Here is a 21,225-nt window from a genome sequence, read left to right as displayed (position 1 = left end):
AGGTCCCCCCTCCATGTACTTTGCAGGGAGGCCCCCTCCAGTTTCGTTACGGCACTGGGTGCATACGTCTTCATAGGAAAGATACAGCATGTTTACAAACATGAAGAATAAGGATAGTATCTCTCATGCAAAATTAAACACATAAAAAAAGCTGTTAGATATTTGTTGCAAACAAAAGACATTTAGACACTTTAATGCAAGCCACTTCTTTAAATAATAAGGTGCAGTAGATCAGAATGTGTAGAAACATGCAGAAAGGTCCTTTCTAACCTTTCTAACCTTTCTATGAATACCTAAGACATTGAATAAATAAACATACTGTTATAAATTTGGCCCTTCTGGTGTCTTTATACAGCTAGAAAAACAGAGCAGAAGGAAGAAAAGCAAAGTTTATGTTTTTCTGCTGATAGCAGGCATTGTGACATCATAATCCAACTGTAATAAATGATTACAGTTGAGTTCTGATGTCATTTCTCATAAAATGTGACTAGGTGCATCACAAGTCGCCTATGATATATACAATTATAGATGGGTAACAGTGAATTGCATGAATGTTTTTAACTGAGGAGTTCTGGGTGACAGATAATGAAAGCAAAGCTTAAATTGTCAAAGACACTCAGAACTCTTTAAAGAACATCTGCCAAGTTCACCGTGTGCTCTGTCCAACAAGCACGCTCCTCATGAAAGAGAAAATGGCGCAGTATAGAAACCAGTAAGGCACCTCGAACTCGACAGAAATGTTTAAAAAGTGCTATGTGTGCTTCAAGAGTGGATGCAGATCGCGTGACACAGACACAGACCCGTGGGAGGCGGAGCTAGGGTGACCACCCGTCCGTAAATTTCACGGACTGTCCGTAATTTCGCCCTGCTGTCTGTTGTCCGTGATGAAAGCTTTAACGGAAGGCATTTGTCCGTAATTTTAGCTTTCACCTAAAGGGCAATGGAGGCAGGGCGAAATTACGGGCAGAAGAGTTTCCCCAGCTGGGCTGGAAGGCAGGGGGTCTCCTGTGCTCTGAGGGAGGGAGGGGCAGACAGATAAGAATAGGCCTTCTTGCCAGGGGGTCTCCTTCCCTAAACACATGCAAATGTGGGCAACTGGTAAATCTGCAAATACAAAGGGGCTTTAAAACCTGCATTGACTTTACTAAAAGGAGTCACTTGAAGTTTTCTGGTGGCAAAGATATTTTTTTCAGAGAGGTATTGTAATGGTGTTCCAAGGTGAGCTGTGGAGTGTGTGGTTTTAATGGAGTGTTATAATTTTTTTTATCACTAGGTATAAACTGTATATTATTCAAATCTGTATTTGAGAAGCACTTTTTATTTATTTAACCGAAATGTATTTGCGCATTTTGTAGCAGCTTTTATTATGATGTAATTGTATTTTTCACAGTTCTTTCAGGTACCACGGTACCTCATAGTACTAACAAACATTGGCAAAGCCAATAGGTCTCATGTACGAAAGAGTTAATGGCTTTGCTAATGTGTTTTAGCCATTAGCCATGTTATACACCAGAGTAGCTGCTGTTCAGCATGGCTTAAAGCTAGTGGCATAGTGGTGTGGAGAAGAGTAGATTAGCATAGGAGCAGTGGCGTAGAGCCCAGTGGTGCAAAGTACAGTGCAGTGTGGTACAGTGCAGTTGTTTAGAGTGTGTTAGCGTAGAGTGCAGTGGTTTAGAGTGCAGTGGCATGGAGTGACATGGGACAGAGTAGAGTGGCATAGAGTGCAGTGGAGTAGAGTGGCATACAATAGAGTGGCAGAGAGAGCAGTAGTGTAGAGTGGTGCAGTGGCATAGATTGCAGAGTAGACTCATGTTGCAGGGAGTGCAGTGGTGTAGTGTAGAGTGGAGCAGAGTAGGGCAAAGTGCTGTAGAGTGGAGTGATGCAGAGTAGAGTGGCATAGAGTGCAGTGGCATAGAATGCAGTAGTACATAGTACATTTGTGTATAGTACGGTGGTGGAGAGTGCAACACTGCAGAGTAGAGTGTCAGTGCAGTGATGTAGAGTGGAGTAGAGTTGCACAGAGCAGTGGCGTAGAGTACAGTGGTACAGAGTAGAGGGCAGTGGCGTACAGCGCAGTTGTTTAGAGTGCATTGGCGCAGAGTGCAGTGGCATAGAGTGGCATGGGGTAGAGTTACATAGAGTGCAGTGGAGTAGAGTGGCATACAATAGAGTAGCAGAGAGTGCAGTAATGCAGAGTGGTGCTGTGTCATAGAGTGCAGAGTAGACTCATGTGGCATAGAGTGTAGTGGTGTAGAGTAGTGCTGAGTGCATTATTGTAGAGTGGTGTAGAGTAGAGTATAGTGCCTAGAGTGCAGTGACATAGAGTAGAGTGGTGTAGAGTGCAGAGTTGCAGAGTAGAGTGTCAGTGCAGTGATGTAGAGTGGTACAGAGAACAGTGGCATAGAGTACAGTGGTGCAGAGTAAAGGGCAGTGCAGTTGTTTAGAGTGCACTGGTGTAGAGTGCAGTTGCATAGAGTGGCATTGGGCAAAGTAGAGTGGCATAGAATGCAGTGGAATAGAGTATATTGGTGCAAAATGCAGTAGTACAGAGCAGAATGGTGTAGAGTATAGTGGTGGTCAGAGCAGTGTTGCAGAGTGTCAGCTTGCAGTGGTGTAGAGTGCATTGAACTAGAGTGCAGTGGTCAGAGTGGTATAGAGTACAGTGGCGTAGAATAGATTGTTTCAGAGTAGAGTGCAGTTGCATAGAGTGGAGAGGTGCAGGGTAGAGTGCAGTGGCATAAAGTAGGTTATTTCACAGTAGAGTGACGTGGCTTAGAGTGGAGAAAGGAAAGTGTCTTGCGTGTGTCTGTAAAACTGACGTTTGTTCTTGAATTTTTGTCCTGAATTTTGACCCTTTGTCCTGAATTTTTATCCTGAATTTTGACCCTTTGTCCTGAATTTTTTACAGTCCTGTCCAGAATTTGCCTCAGTGCCAGGTGGTCACCCTAGAAGGGATGGGGTATGAAATGGTAAATAAACCCAAGTAGGCAGGTCTATGTACAGCAGATTTTCCAACTCACAGAGCACCACCGTGTGTCACACAATATCAGATATGTGTGCACACAGTGATGTGGAAATTCCTGCAATGAGTGGATTCCCAGGTCATTGTATGGGGTGGGGCCTGCGCACCACACATCCATCGGGGATTTACAACCTCCCCAGGCACATCGGCAGCAGCCTCAGAAGCCTGTAATTTGTTGTTATGGATGGTGTGTGTGGGGGTGGGGGGGTGTGCTTGGACAGTGCTGGGCTTTAAACCTAATCTCCTCTCCTTGACCCCACTCACCCCCTCCATGGACAGCCATTTGGTGATTGGCTCAAAACCCTCTCACCCAAGCCAAATCCAACATCTTCATAGGTACACCCCTGCTCACACAGTAAACAAATTCGAAAGATGGCAAGTCTGATAGAGGAGGCACAACAGTGCTGAGTAATTTATGGAAAGGGGAGACCATGTAGGATGACTATACCAAATGGGGGGAGGGAATGAACCAACCTAGATGGGCCGGGCAGGCCTCATTCGCCATTAGATTCTGAGAGCCATATTCTCATAGCTTCTCATAGTTCAGATCTGGGCATTACTGCCCCAATACACATGTTATGATTCAGAAAGGGACCTGGCACATTTTATGTCCTACTCAGAAAGGTACATTTACATGTGTCGATTCACTCGTGTAAATTTAGCCCTGTACCTAAATGTAAGTCTAGATGTTTTGCTATTCACAATTTCTGACTGTAGATTTACGCTTAAGTCCAGATCTTCCTATTGTAAAATACAGGGGAAAATAATAACATATAATACATTTTACGGAAATTATTAAACATATGTTCATGTAAAATAAAAATGTAAATTACTTTAAAATAATTATTATTAACCTTGAACTAATAAAACAAAAAGTTACATCTTAATTCAGCAAATCAAATGTTTATTACATAATATGACTTTTATTTATGAATATTTGTAATCAACATCTTAAAAAAAGATCTCGTTAGCATTTTAATATTCAATTAATATTTAGTAACTTTATTTAAAAGCTACGTGTTTTGCATTAATTTTAAATAGTTTTACATTTGTATTAACATTTCTATTCAATTAGTTTAAAAAAATAAAATGATTATTTTTAAAAGTATTACGTAGTTAATTGTTAACATAATCTAACTTTTTAACATTAAAAGCAATGAAATATATTTTTAATCTAAAAATCAGAATAATTACATTTATTTAACTTTATTTCCAATGGAGTGTTATCTTGAGTCCCTGTCACCATTGTTTTCTATGAGAGTAAATTGCAGTACCTGTGAGTAGTTATGTGTGCTGCTACATTTACTGCAAGTCTGGGATGGAGTACATTTACTACAGTTTTGTGACCTTTTGGACTGTAGTAACTTTGGCAGTGTAATTTGTGGCTAGCAATGGCCTTACTCTTCTGAGGGTGGGTTTGTATTAGCGTGTTCCTTACAAACCCCATCTTACTCCTTCCTAACTGGCTCCTTACTCCTTCCTAAACCCCTCCTCTCAAGCAGTATTTCTCATTTTCTAGCAACACCCCACATTCCTCCAACATTTACACCTAAATCATAGGGTTACATGCGCAAAGATCTCCACCACTTTGGCGGAGATCTCTGCTTAGAAAAGATAGGAGAGACAGAGGCCTTTGTCTCTGCATGTAGGTTTGTGGCTAACATTTTGTAGTACGTGATGAGTACTACTGTAGTACTACGTTACATGCTACAAAATGCCGTTTGTGGACAGAAACCAATAACAGATGTCCTCAAGCTAGATTAATGCCCAGCTCTTCTATATACATTTGTGGATTTGCAGAGTATGACAAAAGGGCAGTAGCCTGCTGGAGACTAAGGTCTTGACAGCTGAATGAGGTCTTTGTTTTACTAATTAGAACATTTTACCCACTAGGGGCGAAATGTTCTAATAGCCCGCCGTAGCTGGGCTACATCGACCATTAAAGGCGTGCTCCCTTCTTAAAGGCCTGTACTGACTATAGCAGGCTATACGGCTACAGTAAAGCCATTTGTTTTTCACTCTTCTGAGCCTCAAAACTCAAAATGTTGTGTGATTTTCACAAATTCAGCAGATTTTACCTCACAAAATGTATATGGGGAAAATGGGTTGTGTCACATAAAAAGTACTGTGTTGAGAGTATCCAGATTTGTCAGCAAGATACTTAAATAGTTTTAATGTGGCTCAGTCTAAATTCCCCAGTGATAAGTCAGTGGTATTTTAATTAGTTGGGCCAATGCATTTTTTAATTGAAACACCACCGTCAACAAACAAATATACATTATGGTGCAGTATGGTGCGGACCATCTTTATCACCAATACATTCAAATGCCAACAAGAGTGTTTAACCCACACAAATTAAAAAAACGCCAACACAATTCTGCTTATGTGATAATGACATAAAGGCCGACAAACTCAAATACCTTCAACACAACATTATTTATGCATGCAATATGATCTGTACTTAACTTCTCCCCCTTTCTTCTTGAGGAAGGCTGTATAAAAAGGAAGAAGAAAATACTTGCTTCGCTGATTGCAGCGAGCCGCCCAGCTGTGGCGGCGCCAGAGTTGCTGTCATTGTTCTAAGGTGTCAGGAGTTGATTTCTTCCCTCATCACACACTTTGTGTTCGATTCCACAGATGCCGGCAGCTAAAGACTGAGAATCAAACGGCGCCAGGTCTTGTGGGAGACATAGCTCTGTCACAAGATCTTAAACACGGACATTCTTTCATATATACGACCTTTGAAAATGTCTTTCTTTATTTGAAAAGCTGTAACTGTCAACCCACTTGATCAAGAACAAACTAAATTGAATCCGACAGGCCTGAGTCTGAAAGCAAACTCGGTCCATCCTTTGTATTGTACCTTTGTTCTCTTTCCCCTCTCATACTTTCTCTCACCCTAACAGACTTTTATTTTTATTGTTATACCTTTCTCTCTCTCTCTCTTTCATTTGGCTCTGGTTTTTCCTCCCTCTCTTTTTGTTGTTTCTTCCCTGTTGTTACCTTCGCTGTTTTCCTCTCCTGTTTCTGTTCCTCTTTCTCCCAGTTTCTCTCATTTTTCCTTTGATTTTTCTTTGCTGACATTTTCAGTCTCTTACCTTCTCCCGTGTTCTCCCCACTTTTCCTCTTCGTTGGAAACTCTTGGTTTCTCATCCTGTCTTTCTCTCATCCTCTTGTACTCACATCCTCCCTGCTTCACAGGTGGGCGACCGTACCAAGACCTTCAACCAAATAGCCAAACAATTCACACTGGTTCCAAATCTGTAATGTAATCCTCTTCCCTAAAGGAGTGTACTTATTTTCAGTTGCCCACCCCCCCAACCTTCCAGGAGACAAAGTAGACTGAAACCTTCCTGCGATAGAGAATATAACAATTCTCAGGCCGTATTTATTCATAACCACATAAACACGACAAAGAACATTATCACATTTTTCTGTATATTCTTTTTCATCCTTAATTTCCAATACTTACAACATGCATCTAAAGTCATTTTAATGGGTACATAATTTCGATTCCTTAAAAGGAGTCATGGTTGACCACCCCCCAAGCACCTGTGGCATCGACTGTAGACTGGGGGATGTGTTCCCCCCAAACAAGTTACACTTCACAAGGCGAGGCTCACCTGTCCCCTCAAGATAGAGGGGGTGTGGGGCAGCATAAAAACTGTCCCCCAAAACAAACCATGCCAGAGTCAACCCTAAGAAAGAGATCTCCCCTGGCACCTGATAGGGATGGTCGGGGCAACCGGGCCATACCTTGGTCCCCTGGCGCAGTCTCCATCTCCCCAAATCCCCAGGGCCATGTAATGGTAGTACCTTGGGGGGAGCTATGGACATTCGCGGTAGCGGTCGTCCCAAGCCCCTTTTCTACACCCAAAGCCACGCAACCTTGGTTTGAGCAAAAAGGCTTCTGATTCCGTCTTGAGTTCGCCTGTACTAGTATTCTTGATGCCAAGGTTCTCCACCTGCTTTGTGCCCAAACATGACTTCTTCCTTCCTAAGGTCTACCTGCTGTCCATTGGGGATGGGTGGGTGGGAAAGAATTCCTCCAGTCCTCTGGAGGTGTGCACATCGACGATAGTTGGGGGCATCCAGGGTAAAGAGCACAAGATTACCTTACACAGGACTTGCTGTCCCTTTTAACTCTTGTCTGGCTGCCCCTGCCAACCACCGTAGGAGCCCCCACCACTCCCCCACCATGCCCCCATCCACCAATCAGCTCTCCCTGCGGTGGTGAGCGCAATTTTCAAAATTTTGGGTGGCGCCCACTGTTGGGCCGCCACCTAGTACTGGTCCGATCTGGCCCACACCTGCCCTGGGGGCGCGCTATACCTTGGTGCGCACCCCCTCACCCATTTTCTACTTACCATTAGCTCTTAATTGTATTTGTTTCTTTGTTTTGACCCACTCTCGACCTACGTTATCTCTTGTTCTTTCTGTCTTTTTTTCTTAAATTTTGACTCTTCAGCAACCTTTTTTTTTTACTTCTGTCTATCTCTGTCTTTCTGTCTTCTTAATTAATTACTCTGTGTCTTCTCAAAAGTATTGTCTCAAACATTTGATTTTGTAGACAAGTGTTGGACTTTTTTGCTTATGCAGGGTCATCCCCAATCTTTTTGCCTCCTATTTTTTCTGACCTGTTGCTGTTGGCTTTTGAACTCTGAGCACTTCACCACTGCTAACCAGTGCTAAAGTGCATATGCTCTCTGTGTAAATTGTAATGTTGATTGGTTTATTCATGATTGGCATATTTGATTTACTAGTAAGTCCCCAGTAAAGTGCACTAGAGGTACCAGGGCCTGTAAATCAAATGTTACTAGTGGGCCTACAGCACTGGTTGTGCCACCCACATAAGTAGCTCTGAATTCATGTCTCAGACCTGCCACTGCAGTGTCTTTGTGTGCAGTTTTAACTGTAAATTCGACTTGGCAAGTGTACCCACTTGCCAGGGCTAAACCTTCCCTTTTCTTACGTGTCAGACACCCCTAAGGTAGGCCCTAGGTAGCCCTAAAGGCAGGGTGCAGTGTATGGTTAAGGTAGGACATATAGTAATGTGTTTTATATGTCCTGCTAGTGAAATATTGCTACATTTGTTATTCACTTTTGCAAGGCCTGTCCCTCTCATAGGTTAACATGGGGGCTACCTTTAAATCTGATTAAAGTGTAGATTCCCTTTGGGATCGGATGGACATGTGGAGTTTGGGGTCTCTGAGCTCACAATTTAAAAATACATCCTTTAGTAAAGTTGATTTTATGATTGTGTGTTTGAAAGTGCCACTTTTAGAAAGTGAGCATTTTCTTGCTTATACCATTTCTGTGTCCCTGCCTGTTTGTGGATTCCCTGCCTGGGTCTGTTTGACAACTGGGCTGGTTGCATCTCACACTAGACAGTGACACAATGGGAGCTGGGGTTTAGTCTGCATTTCTTGATGAGCCATCTGTGCTAGGAGGGAGGGGAGGAGTGGTCACTTACACCTGAAAGGGCTGTGCCTGTCCTCACACAATGCAGTCTCCGACCCTCTGCTGAGTGTCTGGGGCTTGGCCTGGGCAAGGCAGGATTTCACATTCAAAAGAGACTTTACTTTGAAGTAGGCCTACTTCAAAGGATACATTGGGTACAGGAAGAGCACCAAAACCACAGACTTTAGATCACTTCTGGGTATCAAGAGGAACCTCTGCCTGGAGAAGAGCTGAAGAGCTGAGGAGAAGTGCTGCCCTGCCTGTGACTGTGCTTTGTGGAGCTATCCTGCAGTTGCTGCTTCTGCCAGAGTAAGAGGGCAAAGACTGGACTTTGTGTGCCTTCCATCTTGTGAAGAAATCTCCAAGGGCTTGATTTAGAGCTTGCCTCCTGTTTGAAGTCTCAGGGACAGCAAAGACTTCTCTCTGCCAGCACCTGGAGTCTCTGGAGAGACTCCTGCTCTGACAAGTGGTGCCCTATCCAGTCCCTGGGCCCTTGAAAGGAAAGCTGGTGGAAATCCAAGGAAATTGACTTCGGACGACTTCGGACCGATGCCGCTGCTGAATCCAGTGACGCCGCCTGCAACCGACTCCGTGATCTTTGCTGGAACACGACGACCTTCGCTGCTGCAGCCCCACTGAAGTCCGCGACTCCGTGGAGGTCGCCGCACCATGTCGTGACCGACGCTGCTCGTAGTGCCCGAATTCAACATTTCGCACAGACGCCACAATCCCTGACTTTGCGCATCGGCTTGTTTTCACACTTCACCAAAGGTACTGTACTTGGGGTCTGCGCGACTCCGTGTCTGGTGCCGCTGGTGTCGGATTGTTGGGAACGACTCCGTCACGACATCGTGTTAACACCTCATCAAAGCATTTTGTGTTTCTGAGCGCTATTTTTGAGTTTAATCTTTAAACATTCATAACTTTACTTGTGTATGTCAGATTGTTGTCGTTTTGGTCTTGTTTTGTTTAGATAAATGTTTCCTATTTTACTAAACCTGTGTTGTGTCATTTTGTAGTGTTTTCATTGAGTTACTGTGTGTGTTGGTACAAATACTTTACACCTAGCACTCTGAAGTTAAGCCTACTGCTCTGCCAAGCTACCAAGGGGGTACACGCAGGTGTTAGCTGAGGGTGATTCTCTTTTACCCTGACTAGAGTGAGGGTCCTTGCTTGAACAGGGGGTAACCTGACTGCCAACCAAAGACCCCATTTCTAACAACAAGGTAAACTGTCAACGGTTTTGAATGTGTCAGTGTTAAAAGGTGCTGTTAGCACTATGTTGCATCTTTTCATTGTTGCCTGAGGAACTTCAGTAAAATATATTTTGTACCACAAACGAACATACAGACAACAGTTTTTGCTGCTGGCTATCTAAAAAAACACTGATTCAAAACAATTTATGTGATACGACTGATACGGATGACAAATTTAAATATCACTGACACAAAACTATTTCGTTATCCAGGGCAAGGAGAGCACATCTTGTGCTATCGGATTGACATTTATTGCAAAAGTTAACCAACCAGGCCCTCATTCAGTCAGTACTGGGAACACAGCATCGGTATTCAGTCCCAAAATCACGAAGTGGGAGTGAGAATACTGTGGTAATTGAAATAAAATTTGCTGCACAAAATCAGTTTTACTGTGAAAGATTCCAGTGGTAATTCCGCATTTTTTGCCCATCTTTTGCAAACTTTTACCTGGGGAAGGGTTTTGATAGAAAAGACTGGGAGCACAATATTCCCACATCTCTAGTAAATTGCACTTTGGCTGAGAACTCTTGTGACCAGCTGAATCGAGAATTACCTTGAAGTCAGGAGTCCCTGTTGTTCTATCTGGGCAGCAGGAGGCATTTTTAGTAAACGTGTCTGCATGTTAATTAAACTTGCACATCTAAGAAGCTATATATACATTTAGCACTACCATGAGCTGACTCACTCTTTTATGTACAGTTTCTGGTCTCCATCTTCTAGTTCTAGTTTCTTATTCATTCCTTTCTCTGCCAATCTTTTGTTACCCTGTTCTATCACCGTCCTTCCATTGTAGTATTTACTCTTGAGTTTAAGGGAATTATAAAGTTGAGATTCTCACAAAAACACATTTATTCGTAGCCAGAATCACAGTTTTCACTAGAATCACAAGGCAGGCAGTCATCAGGCATGTCCTGCAGGGACTGCAGCTTTTGATAGTGAAACTAAGGCAAAAGGCTAAACTAATTTACCAATTATCACACAAATTTGTGAGCGGAGTGGCAGGGATTAGCACACACATGTTCAGGTTGAATGAACAACAACTTTACCTCGGGGCCACATCCTGTTATAGGAACTTCCGTTTGTAACCCAGGTAACAGCTTCTTTGCTAAACAACAGTTAAGATAAAAAGCTTCATGATGAGGGATTCAAAGGACAGATACAGGTATTGGCAATACTAATACGTCTGGCTTTCCTGCACTAGTACAGCAGACATGTGAGGGTTAAATAATTCCAGTTATCACAAACTGTGATCCAAAAATGCAGCCTCCTTAGCTGCGACCTAATGGGAGAAATTAAACAATGTTCAAACCAGATAAAATAGTCCTGTCCAGGCTGAAAACATCGAACCTCGTATGTTTTTGGTACTTTACTGGTGTTGTGTAGGTGGGCTAAACACCAGAAAAGGCATGACATATGCATGCCTTTCACAAATGAAAGCAAGCGGATTTTAAAAGGCAAGCCCACGAACCAATGTAAGTGACTGACGTGGCATGGGTGTGGTTTCAAGCCCAAAGGGAGATTACAGAATGGAAGAAGCACTTTGTGCCCGCCCATAAAAATGACAAGTAATACAGGTTTACATAAGCAAGCCGATTTAAAGCGCCATCCCTACAAACTTTGGAGAGCAAATAAAGTGCAAAACGATGGTTTTCAGTCAAAGTTCTATGATATCTGACTAGTTTCTCATTTTTCTTATTTTAAAACAATCGGATATTTGAAACAAATGCACAACATACCATCACTAACTTTGCAGATTTTTTGCATCAACTAATGAAGTGATACTGCCAGCCCATGCACGATTTTTTAAGCCAACACCGCTTGGGGCTAATATTTTCCTTTTTACCTGAATTAGTATTGACTTAAAAATACCAGCATGAGAAATGCCGTTGGCTCCAAAAGCAGAGAATTTGAAGATGCTATGCAAGACGTGGAGTCACTTGGGAACTGATCAGTAAACATCATTTAATTTTAAACCAAATACCAGTATGTGTTGTAAATCGAGTAACAGCTCGTGCTTCCCCACACAAAATGTAAGCAGGTATATCCTCTTCATAAAGAACGCAGGACACGTTGAAGGTCTCTATTGTGTGAGGGGAGGTGTGCAGACTCGTGGGGGAACAAACTGCATGACCTCAACTGCTCAGTACATCCCTGGGGGGAGACGGCAGCAAGTCCTTGAAGCGTGGATAAAACTGTCCAAACGCCCCACTGAATTATTAAACAAGGGGTCCCAGTCTTTGCCTAATTCAGGTCAGTCTTTGAAAGCACCAGTCAGGTAGATCAAAGGTGAACACACACTCGCTCCTCTGCCGGTCTCTCCTAGATTTGTATCCACTTGCAGTCATTCACTTCCATGGAGCGAAAAAATATTTTAAATAAAACGGCATCCTCGTTTAGAGTAAACATACAGATACTAAACTGTATAAAGTCTAATCATTTACAGATTGATTTATTAAATATTGAGAGAAACTGTGTGTTTGAAACCTGAAAATGCTGTGACTGGGTGCACCTCAGAGATCTGCACAAGCTGCTCAGTTTTCAATCACAGGCAGTAGTCAGCAGGTCACTGCACACTGTGAATGTCACCAGCGGAAAGAGAGACAAGAATTGCAGCCGTTTTGAAGTCGGAGCGACTAAAAATGGAATGACCAAGCTATTTGTGCTGACAGGAAGTGCTTGAAGCCCTGCTTATTTCACCTCTCAGAAAGTGAGGCCTTGACCTGGTGAGGTAACGTAGAAAGCCAACATCCACTACAAAGCTGTGTGCAAGCTGAAAACCTATGGCTTTAGGAGTGGATACAAAGTACATTGTACCTGCAATGTATCCTTCATTTTGTGAAGGCCGAAAAAACCCAAAGTGCAATAGTATGAACATTAGAAAGCTGATGTTAAAAGCAACGAGGTCAGCTGAGAGCTAAGTGCTCAAGTAAAGTTTACTCATGTTGGTGCATGTGGATCGCTCCCTGTGGACAACACAATAGCTCGTCTAATTCGCAGCATATGCATGTTGTGCGGGTTGGCAAGGACGGGCCCCGAAAGTGAAAGTGCTTGTTCCGTTGCTGGCACCGATTCCTTTGCAGCGTGATTTCATTTACTACAGACTGTGGAATTATATTAAACAAAGCACTATGTATGAAGTTGATACCTTACTGATATGCTCCTATTGGGGACTTTGACTTGGAGTAAAGCGCTATCCACGTCAGCAGCGCCCACCTCCTAACTGCACACTTCTGTGAAATAAAGGGAACATCATTCCCATGCGCTCACAGGGGGCGGGGACGCTCAGAGAAACAAAAGGGAGGAAGGGGTTAAGAGTGGGTGCACGGTGGGAGGGTGATGCAGTGAAACAAGCACAACCCCCTTTGAAAAGATGCCTAAGCATTGGCAGGGGCTACCAAGAGAATTCCAAACGAAGCCCAAGCCCGACAATCTCGAAAAGGCTTTAAAAGAAGGATATGCGATATGTGGCATAAATGATATAAAACAAAATACACAAGTTACGGGTAGCACATCCTCCTCCACACCAGCAGATTCAGGAAAGTTCACACTTGTGTGGAGCAGTGGGTATGATGCCCACGAGTAGCCTCGCACACACAAAGATGTGCTGTGTGAATACATCCAAAATACAAGCGTTTGCAATGCAGTCAACTGAGAGCTATTAACATTGTAAAGTCCTAACCAGACTTTTCTTGCCACGTAAATTGAAAATGTTACGTAAGTGAGCCGATTTAAGGCGTCACACCATGAGCGTGAAGGAGCACACAAAAGGAAACAGAAGTTCGCTTGCAGCCAAACGTATCAGCAGTTATGCAATTACCCAGGTTCGATGTCATGCAAAGTGCTTGACTACTGCCCAGCGAGATCATGCTGCGTACGAAATAATAAAGAAAAAGTAGTCCCGAAGCCATACGGAAAACATGGAACCTCATATGTATTCAGTAATTTACCAGTGCTCTCGACGAGGGCTAAACACCGAAAAAGCCAAGAGGTATGCAAGTCTTTCACAAATGAAATCAAGCAAATTTAAAAAGGCAAGCCCACAAACCAACAAAACTGATGTGGTGGGTGTGGTTAAAAGCCCACAGAGAGATTACAACAGGCTACAGAGCTTGCACGTTTGACCCTAAAAAGGAGGCAACGAGGATGCCCTGAATGAAAAAATTGAGCCAAAAGAAATACAAATTAATAAATAAAGGTAAAGAAGAAGGGGGAACGTTAGCAAAGATTAATATACACGGAAGAAGCCAAAGGTGGTTTTCCCCCACCAAAAAAAAGGCAGGAAAAATGCAGCTAGAAATATAAAAAAACAGGGATAAAGAAATGGGGGAAGCAAGGAAAAACAAGCAAACAAATCACCATGTTAAGAAGAAAAATAAACACTTTAGGAAGAGAAGAAATTCAAAATAAAACGAAAAGTGAAATATGGAAAAGTAAAACTTGAGAAGCATGAGCAATTTAAAGATAAAAATTCGAATTTAAGAGGTATATTCGCCAGACACACGGTCTGCTCTGATTAGAGGTTAAAGTGATGCAGAAAGGAATAAAGTTTGTGTGAAGGAGAGTTTGGAGGACAGTACAATTAGCAGAAACAAACCTTGCAAGAGTAGATATGTCTTCTACGGTTCAGCGAAGGTCCCATGACAGCAAGAGGCAAAACAGAAAGCTTGAATGTACTGTGGCTGTCACTAAATGCAGAGAACGCCGTTCCTTCTCCCTCCCATAGTGACTCCCAACACTGAAAGGGAGTTAGAACAGACTTACAATAAGAGTCGAAGCAGGAGTCGCAGATGCCAGTGTACAGTATTCTTGCAGCAGCTGCTACTGGCTGAGAACAGCCTCTAGCACACTGGTTTTCAAACTTTTTAATGCTGCTCCCACACTTAGCGGAAAAAGAATTGGGGGCCTGCCTCCAAATATTAAAAAAATTTCTATCAAATTGGCAATGTTTAAATATGTCTAGACCTATTTAAACATTACAGTTAATTTCTGATAGTGTTTTAGAAATGCCATCGAATACATGATGCCAAACAAAATATTCTGGTCAGGCAGACCTTGTATCCACCATGTGATTATTAGATGTCGGGGTGGAGGTGGGTAGTGGGAGAGGTCCGTAGATTATTTGAAGTCCCTTCCCCTTTGACACATACTAGGCCCTCCCTAGGGGATCGCCCCCCCCCCCCCCAGTTTGAAGACCCCTGCTCTAGCAGTAGGTGAAATGCACCTGGGTAAAGTGGGGCAACACATGTCTTGTAACTCCCATCTAAGGATGTGGCTTCCTTCTGTGCTGTTCATGTGGTGGCCCTCCATTATTAGTGGCTGCACTGTCACGCATGCGCATCATTTCATATTGGGAACCTTGGATGCTGCAACAACTATAGAAGAAAGAATGAGACAGAACACACTCTTAGGGGCACAAGGTAGCCACCACACCACAATTAGCAAGCCCTAATAGTATCATTAACTAGGATAAGCAGCAGTATTATGTAGAAAGGTGCTCTTCGCCATCCTTTGAGGTCATTTCCTTCATTTTAGAAGCCGGCAACCAGATGGAGGGCACACTTCCAGTCACTAACAGTATTATTAAACAGCACAACATCTGACGGTTCCTAGGTGAATCTTTTCCCTTACATCAGCGCTTTTTAGCACAATAGTTGGTTCTTAAACAGCCGAGGCATAGGCAGTGCTTAATTTGTGCTTATTGTTTCCGGTGCTGAGCACCAGCACTTATTTTTGAGGGCCGGGGCTTATTCTTCTGCCTCAAGCATTTGCTGCGAGCAAAAGACACATATGGGAAAGACGGAGGAAGAGAAAAATGAAAAAGCATCAGGAAGGGAGAAAGTAGAAAGCTGCTAGAGTGAGCTGAAGGGGCAGGGAGTGGCTTTATATGGATTGAAGAGGCCCGAGTTGGATTCAGAATTACGCCGCCTCAGTATTCCGTGTTCACACATTCAATTGCAGCAGCCGCGTGTTTTAAAGGAGGGCTTTGGGCACCGGCACCTTTTTATTTACAAAATAAGCACTGGGCATAGGTGGTACTGTGTTTTTGGTAAGAAAAAGTTATAGCTGAGTAATGCTTTGTCTACTATATTTAGAACACGATTAGCAAACAGTCAATCTTGTATTTGTTACCTTCCTATGGACCATCAGCACTAGATAATTGTTTAAGTTTGGCAGTTGGAAAACAATTTAACTAAAGGGACTCCTTTCATCTAAACAGAGTATGCAATGGTACTAACAATGTAATCATGTTAACGATGTACCAATCATATCATACTGTGTTACCACTTACCAATCTCCCAAGTATGCATGTCATTGACCTCAATCTCCTTTTGGCCAATGAAGTACCAGATGCAGGCCATCCAGTGAGCGAGCAGGGCAAACATGGACATTAGCAGCGTGAGGACCACAGCACTGTACTGTGAATAGCGGTCCAGCTTCTGCAACAGACGGAGCAACCTCAGTAAGCGCACGGTCTTCAGCAGGTGAACACCGAAATACTAGAAAAAGACAAAATAACTACATTAGGAAATAGCTAACCTTTCAAACTTGTGTAATTATTAACTCAGATCCAGCATGGAGATTTCCCTCTTCTTCCTTCGGTGATACATTCATAGACACAGAAGACATACTGTTTGCATTTGGTGTGTTAATAGGAGTATTCAAACAAATAGTACCCATTATATCCACTACGAAAGATGAAAGCCTGGTCCATCGAACACAGATTACAACCTGTGGCCTGCAGCAAACACACACAATTCTGCAAAGGTCAGATACACCTCTGAACTAATTTACTTATCTCAAATATAATAACTGTACCCTGAAACTGCTTCCAGTGCAAACCCAGGGATTATGCTCCAAGGCCACTTCCAGGAGTAGTAGTGAATCCTCCTGGCTTCACATTATTATGTGAAAGGGGATTTCCTTCCTCAGTGACAATGGGCGGGATAGTGCTGCTGAAGGAGAGAAGACTGCTCCTCCAACACACTACTGGCAATGGGGGAGTGAGGAAGACCATTTCATTGAATTATATCTAGGGGAGAACAGAGAATCAAGTTGCACAGGATCAGAAATTAAATCATACAGTGTATCATGAAATGTCATGGAAGGGTGCTTCAAAATCAATAAACTGTTCACCTTCGAACATCTGGGATAGACCTACTTAACCACGCATGAATAGCAGTAAACTGCAGTTTGATTCTCATGAACCAAAGTCGGACCAAAATTGGGGAGGGAGGAACCAACGGAAGGAATGAGTAGGGGTGGCTAAGGAAGAAATGAACGAGATATGGATGAGGGGAAGTACACAGTAGAGATGCTGGAAGCACTTTGCATAAAATAACGAATTTTCTCCTAGTTTTTGAAACATTTTGCCTACTCGGAATTAAAAGTACAAATAAACAGAACACCTAAATGAAGGCAACTGCATTGATGAAGGGAAGGCCATTGTTTTGATTCCAGGAAATGTGAGGTTTTTGTTTGAGCAGTCTGTGCAGTGGACACACACATGCATACACACCCACGCACCCCCGCGACCCTCCTCCACTCTCCTCCGCTCCCCGGCCTTTCCTAAAGCCAATGCAGATACTGTCGGTCAGACAAACAAACTTGCCCACTTTGAGACTCCACACCAAGCAGGCTTTTGGGCACTTAACCATGAAGACGAAACAATCATTTAAAGTCTTACTTGAAAACAGTTACACAATAAAGGGGTTGTTATCGAGCCCACAAGGTTGTACCTGAAGGTCCTGAGGCTTCAGACCCTTATAGCCAGGGCAGTGGCCTAATGAAGCTTGAGGGGCCTCCCTGCAACTACCTGAAGGAGGGCCCTTCCCTCCCGACCCTGTCTGGGGTCTGCCGCCCGTGCACAGTGTACTGCTCGGGGGCTGCGGGGGCCTTTGTTATGCCACTGAGCCAGGGCCACTGGAATTGTGCAGCAGGAGAGGGCCAAATGATGTTGCAGGTTGTTTATATTATGCGGCAAGAAACGCCAAACTATGCGGCACAACGCGGCACATTTTGTGATAGTATATCTTCATTCTTTTGTCATTTTTTAACTTGGTAACACTGTATGGACAGGGTACCATTTTTAAAACCCAAACATAACAATAAGCAACAGAAAGTTGACCAGTCCAGCTTTGCAAATGGCCTTCCACTGCGCAGGAACATGTGTTGCTGCATTTTTAATAACTTTTGAACCATTTGAGCAAGAAACACTTTTTAAAAAATCTGCAGATTATGTGGCGGATGATGGACTATGTGGCAAATACGGCACATCTATAATTATGCAAAAGTCGCTGAGGCCACACAATTGCATAATTCCAGTGGCCCTTCTAATAGCACACTGCTCACAGATAAGAAACAGCTACCTAGAGACAAGTGAGGCTGTTAGTCCCTGAGGGAGAGGTCAGAGCTGCTTGGTTCTTGAAGAACTCTCTCTTTATTTAATGCTTCCATTTTGAACCATTTTGAACCTATCACAGAGGGACAGCTCATTTGAAGGGTAAAAGGTGGGATTCCCTCTGGGCCGTGGAGGGACATTTCCATTTTGAAAGAGAGGCCACTGTGGGAATACATTCTTTAGATTCACAGTGCTGATATCCATATAAAGGGATAGTAACTACATCTTACTAAGGTAACCCTCCGTAAGTGAAGGAGAACGTATTATTTTTACCTTCAGATAAAAGTAATTCAACTCCTGCAATACCTCATTACATAGTGAAAATGAAACTACAATTGTATTTGTCATGATGTTTGTAATTTCCATCTGTTGATTAACATTTTATTTATGTGCTAATGCGCAAAGACTTGATCATGCTGACAAAGTACAGTGTCATTTTACATAAATTATTTTGATGTTAGATGCTGTTAAGAAACAGCCTGACGTTTGCAGCCTTCATGCAGTAGGTGTCCCATAACGTAAATTCCTGGAGAGACAGCTCTGTCTAACACCCGTGGGGGACAGGCTGTTACTGTAGGCAGTGCCAAAGTTGGGAACAAGCACTCCTAAAAGAACCCGGCTTGCAGTTCGGGATGGACTGTTCCAATTGGAGCAGGACCAAAGCTGGTTTGCATATGGCTTTCTTGTATTTCTTAATCCACCGTGAAAGCACGGGTTAAGCATTACTTTGAGATTATTTCAGATACCCCTAATTCCACGGAACAGGAGTTTAAAATCATCATAGAATTCTTGACCCTGGCAGAGCTTACTCCCCGGTAAGACCTCTGTAATGACCTGTCGAGTTCTATTCCAATAACATTTTCTCAAAATGTTGTGCATCATTTCCAAATGTAGACAATTTTATGCCCTCACCTTCTTCAGAGTCTGATCTCAATGATACAGCCATCACCAGGCCATTAGTTAATTTGACCAAGTGGCAGGTGGAACTATTCCAGCTGATTTGTCTTCTATCACTTTGGGTTCTACTTTAGGCACTTGAGCTCTCAAGAGCTTGGTAGACATTAGCAAAACTGTCTAGCTTACTGCCATCTATAACTTCCCACTGTCCACCCGTTCTGTGCTGGTGGCATTGAAGAAAGCCAAAATTAGGCATCAATGCACTTGCGCAAAGCAGTTCTGACCCATTATTCATTAGATTTCACTTTGTAACGCATAGCCCCTCGTGCACCTTGTGGTCTGCATTTCTCATATGAGACTGGTGCTACCTTGTGGTATAAGAACCAGACTAGGTGGCAGATCTTTCTCTTTCATAGCATCTAAAGCATTGAACGATTTACCAACAACTATCAAGTCTATCTCAGAGCAGCTGGACTTCAGTAGGGTACTTAAGACCTATATTTTCTCACAGGCTATCCATGATTTGGTTTACATTATTCATCATAAGCACTGGGATACCTCATATGAGATCACTGTAGCGATCCATAACTTACATGAATTCATTAGGACTACTAGCACTAGTACATCGACAGCAGATGTTGTAACTTCTACCAGATCCAGTACCCCAAGTCTTTAGTTGCTTTAGTCCGACTTTCTTGTGCCAGAACACTCTTTAGGGTCATAGTTTACACTTTAAAAATTTCACAGTCATAAATGTGTTTATGAATGAATAATGACTACATGAATGATGAATGTAGACTTTCTCTGTGGATCAATAATGGATACTAGATATTTGGATGTTGAATGGATACTGAGTAAATGACTGATGAATAGACATTGGATATATGGAAGGTGAATGGAAAGTCGATGTATGACCGATGAATACACATTGGGCATAGAAATGGTGATTGCTAATGGATATATAGATGAATGGATACTGAGTCGATGAATGATGGATGGAGATGAATGGAAAGCATATATGGTGTTGATCAATGGATACTAGATATATGGTTCATGAATTGAGAGAGGGTGTATGGATTTTGTAAGGAGATGGGACAGATGGATGATGAATGGAAATTGGATACATGAATGAAGAATGAACACTGAATACTTGGATGATGAGTATGGCTGTATGCATGATACGCAAATAGAGGATACAAGGATGACAGACTGGAGAATGGATGTATCAATGATGAATGGAATCTGGATATAGGTGATGAAAGGAGAATGGCTGTACACATGATGAATCATGTAAGGATATATGGATGAAGAATGGAGAACGCATATATGCATGATGAATCATGACAGGCGACATGGATGCTGGATGCAGAAGGGATGTATTGATGATTAATGGATTCTTGTTATAAATGGTAAATGGAGAATGGCTATATGCATTATAAATCATGGAAGGATATATGGATGATGAATCGAAAGTGGATGTAAGGAATATATAATGAGACTGAACAGATGGAGGACGAATGAAGACTGGAAATGTGGATGATGAAGGAATACTGGATGTATGAATGTTTAATCCAGTATGGCTGTATGGATAATAGACGTAAAGAGAATGATAGACCTGACAGCCTTAGGGTGATGTTCCCCCAGATATTTTGCCTTCCTCCTCCATTTTTTGCTGATCTCGTTTTTGTTGGCCGTTGGACTGTGCAATTTACCACTGTTAACCAAGACTCAAGTGCATGTGCTCCTTTAAACACGGTAAAATTGGCTTTCACCCAAAAACTAAACAATTTACCAGGCCTAAACCTTCTTTTTGAACACATATGTCACCCTTGATGGAGGTAGTCCCTAAGTAGGCCACAGGCCAGAGTCAATGTAATTGAAAAGTTGCACATGTACTTTTAACTTTGACATATCCTGGTAGTGAAAAAACCCTAAATTTGTTTCACACTAATGCAAGGCCTGCCTCTCCCATATGATAACATTGGGTTATCTTATTACATTCAATAGCTGATAACTTTCAATTGAGAGCAAGTAGGTACATTGAGTTTGGTGTCGAAAGAATGGTAATATTTAAAGCATATTTTTCTATATACATTGATCATTTCTGATAGTCGACAAAACATGTACTACACACTTTAACCCCACATTTGTGCCCTTTAAACACTGGGACAGCCCGATAAGCTGCTATGAGT

General features: G+C 42.6%; 1 protein-coding gene across 1 annotated transcript in view; it reads right to left on the bottom strand.

Moving 5' to 3' along the window:
* Positions 1 to 21,225, bottom strand: part of LOC138285590 (potassium voltage-gated channel subfamily H member 8-like) — a 1,338,351-nt gene that overhangs the window by 411,036 nt on the left and 906,090 nt on the right. The window contains exon 7 of the mRNA XM_069225730.1: positions 16,028 to 16,235. Coding sequence (XP_069081831.1) covers positions 16,028 to 16,235 — 208 coding nt within the window. The remainder of the gene's footprint in view (positions 1 to 16,027; positions 16,236 to 21,225) is intronic.

This window comes from Pleurodeles waltl, chromosome 3_1 (genome assembly GCF_031143425.1).
Source record: "Pleurodeles waltl isolate 20211129_DDA chromosome 3_1, aPleWal1.hap1.20221129, whole genome shotgun sequence".
NCBI lineage: Eukaryota > Metazoa > Chordata > Amphibia > Caudata > Salamandridae > Pleurodeles > Pleurodeles waltl.
Note: the sequence above shows the minus strand (reverse complement) of the source record. Positions and strands in the feature narration are given on the sequence as shown.